Here is a 3631-nt window from a genome sequence, read left to right on the forward strand (position 1 = left end):
TTAAAAATCTACTACAGTCAGTTCCATATTCAGTACTGTGCGGGTGTTTGTTGCGTTTTGTTAACGAAACCTTTGTAACAATCTGAGATTAGTAACGGTTTTATTTCTATCAATCTATTAATTTCTTTTTTACCTTCCAAATATCTGCGTATTCAAACATGTTAAAAGCATTTCTAACACAGAAGATGGTAGTTTTCAAACTATTGCAACATAGATTCACTATTTGTTTGAACATGTCCTGACATGTTAGAATTAGTTGTAATATTTGCAAATGGGTCAGTGGGCCGAGAAGAAAGACAAATATATTCAATATTTGCTTTCAAGTATGGCAGATATGTATTCAATGGTGATTGGTGATTGACAATCAAAACTGCCTGTTGATATCGATAATCAATAATGGATTATACAGTATGTCGTGTTATTTGTCGTATACTGCATTGTGTAGACGTCTTATGATTTAACGGTGGCCATCAAGTCAAGTCTTCCGTTTTCAGAGTAACTTCGTACAGATGATCCATAAACTGCCAACTCCGTCTATCTACGAGCGGCACATCTTCTATGTGGACTTTCACCAGTGAGTATTCAAATCCATTCATCAGAAGGATCTACACATTCACTCCATCGTCTACTGGAGTTGACGGTCTCATATATGAATATATCAAATGTAGATGATGTTAAACAAATCAAATGATAACCCTGAAACGACATCTTCGATAAACTATGCAGTCATCATACATTTTCCATCGCTTAATTCTGGTGTGCAGACAAGCTGGTGTTTAGATATCTCACGCTCATATCTATCTATTCATTAATTTCATTTCTGTTTTATTTAGCCAGGGTGGGCTATCTCAGTGAAAGACATTGCTTTACAGAGGGGCCCTGGAAGACATACATAACATGTGATATCAACATACGTGACATGTAACAAACTAGATGTATATATACAAATTCATACACAAAACTGACAAAGCCATAATCCATATATAGTCATAATCCACAGCCTGTCGTAATCCACAGAATCATAGACAAGTGTGGCTTACAGTACTTGTCTTATTCAGCCATCTGATGAGAATGTGATACTAGTTACTGATCTAGCTTTCTATTCCGCAAGGTTCGGGTTGCAGCAGCCCATGTACATCAACTTGGTCCGGGACCCTTTAGAGCATCGGATCACCGGGTATTACTACATGCGGTTTGGGCGAGTGGGCCAGAACCTGACAGCCTACCAGAAGCACAGACGAACAGACGAACAGAAAGCACAGGTTTGACAGCTTCTTGATGACTGCCCAATTTCCTAAGATCCTAATCACTTTGCTGTATTTCTAAGATTCCATACCAGACAATATTTGACGCGTTAAAATAGAAACCTACATTTCACTTGTTAATAATTTTCTCAGACATCATCGTATAACACAATCATCCGTGGAGTTTAGGATGATAGTCACAGTATTAAACCTTCCTTTGTTGTCTTTCCAGACATTTGATGAGTGTGTCTTTAAAGACCTGTGGGAGTATAGTGCCAAAGGTGCAAGAGCATTTGTGATGACCCAGTTCTTCTGTGGACATGATGATATATGCATGTGAGTTCTGTGTGATATGACAAGTGCTACAGACATCTGCATACAATAGTCTAGCTAGCTAAAATAGCCAGGAAAAGATTAACGTGGTCGGCAAAAAGGTGAATGGTAATGGTTCTAATTCTATTATCGGATTGTACTTTTAGGTAGTAAGAATGCACGTGTTGATATATGTATTGGTGTGTGGTTTAGGTTGGAGAGGAATTTGCACATTTGTTGTTGTATGTTAATAGGGTCTCCATTGTTATAATATTGTTGACAACCATCAGCAGTGCAAGTTTTATTTCAGGAAGTCTTCACGAAAGTGTCTGAGGACATGTAATTATAATCCGATAAAGGCCCCACTCATAAGCAGCATGTACAAAATAGGAAAAAGAGTGAGAAAACGGATTTTTTTTTAAACTGTATCATTCTTACCGATGTAAAAATGAAATCACACAGAATCATTTCTCTTTCTTAGGAAGCCTTCCCAGGCGGCAGTTGAGGTAGCCAAAGAGAACATCAGGAGACACTACGCTGTGGTCGGGGTACTGGAGGAGTTCAGCAGCTTCCTGAAGGTCCTGGAGGTGGTCATGCCGCAGTTCTTCCGCGGAGCTCAGGACAAGTGGCGGGAAATTGGTAGGTAGTGTTAAACGATGTAGTCATAGCGGTGGTAGCGATGTAGTCATAGCGGTAAATATAACGTTGTGCGGGTTGTAGTAATAGGTTGTTGATGAAGGAATCTGTGTTGCAGTGAGTCATGCAACATGCGTAGAGGGTCTAGTGTCGGAAATATGAATGAATGAATTTATGGATGAGCTTTATTGCTCGACAATCGTACATGGTACAATGTATTGTACAATGTACAAACAGCACTACAAAAGTAATCTATCCTACAATTATAACTATAGAATAAGCACGGCCACAAATCGTGGATAGTAGGGTAATGTTTTGAGACACGCGAGAGCCCAGTTATATACTGTTGATCGGGTACTTTTAAGAAGTGAGGCTCGATGCGTTTCCCATTATGTTTGTTGTACTTGTATTTCCGGCATTTCAGAGACGAAGAAGATGAAAGACCAGAAAACGGCTAACAAGAGACCTGCTTCTGAAAAGGCGCGGAAAATTATGAGGGAGAGATTGCACATGGACTATCAAGTGTACGACTTTATCAAGGAGAGATTCCACATGCAGAAAACACAGCTAGGAATCAAGGATTGAAGAAGAGAAAAAAACTGTTAAACTAAGTGCCACCCAATGGTGTTCATCGTTAGCTCATCTATATTTTCTGTTCAAAAATTTCACACAAGACATGAAGTTCCAAGCTCTACTCAACCATGCGAAACAGATTCCGCCAAACCTACAGTTTAGAGCAGCCTTGTACGTTGTCATTATCATACGGTTGCTAACGTTACAACAAGTCCTCGCTAATTTCATCATACTGTATATTATCTAATATTACTATTGTACCGAATTGATTTCTTTGATGAAGTTGATTTCTATGTTGATTAAACAGTTGTTTCTTCTTTTGTATCTGTTGAGTATTTGATTTACTAGTCTTTTATAACTCTGTCGGTATGGTGCCCTTGAAAAGGTGACCTTGACAAGGAACATCTGTTTTACCATACCGTCCACTGTGTTGGCAACGCATGTGAGCTGACAGCATCCTCAGTCCATGACCGTAACATGTCCAGATCACGAGATATCAAAACCAGAAGTACCGCCAATACAGTACCTTAGAAAGTCGCTATGTGGGGGTGGGGTAAAATCTAATCATTTCGAGGTTTCATCAAGACCTACCCACATATCAAATATCAAGATAATCCACCAGACATTCTCGAGTTATCGTGTTCGCAGACGGACACATGCACACACACACACACACACACACACACACACATACACGCACAGACATGCAGACAGACACACACACAAATACACGCTCCTCAAGACAAGCTTCTTGGCGAAGGTAAAAAGACTAAATCCTATCAGTGCATTTGTAACATTCGCTATCTTTGTCTATGGTCAGAGCGATTATCAATAATATCTGCCCGATCTAGTTACTAACTGGAAGG

The 3631-nt window shown here is 39.5% G+C and overlaps 1 protein-coding gene across 1 annotated transcript; it reads left to right on the forward strand.

Annotated features, from left to right (window-relative positions):
• The first annotated feature begins 122 nt into the window (after nt 1-122).
• Nucleotides 123-3085, forward strand: LOC136436519 (uronyl 2-sulfotransferase-like). Its single transcript, XM_066430539.1, has 5 exons — nt 123-574; nt 1112-1262; nt 1477-1580; nt 2038-2195; nt 2617-3085. The coding sequence occupies exons 1-5, from the start codon at nt 510-512 to the stop codon at nt 2775-2777; spliced, it is 639 nt and encodes a 212-aa protein (XP_066286636.1). The 5' UTR covers nt 123-509; the 3' UTR covers nt 2778-3085.
• The last annotated feature ends 546 nt before the right edge of the window (nt 3086-3631 follow it).

Source organism: Branchiostoma lanceolatum, chromosome 6 (assembly GCF_035083965.1).
Source record: "Branchiostoma lanceolatum isolate klBraLanc5 chromosome 6, klBraLanc5.hap2, whole genome shotgun sequence".
NCBI lineage: Eukaryota > Metazoa > Chordata > Leptocardii > Amphioxiformes > Branchiostomatidae > Branchiostoma > Branchiostoma lanceolatum.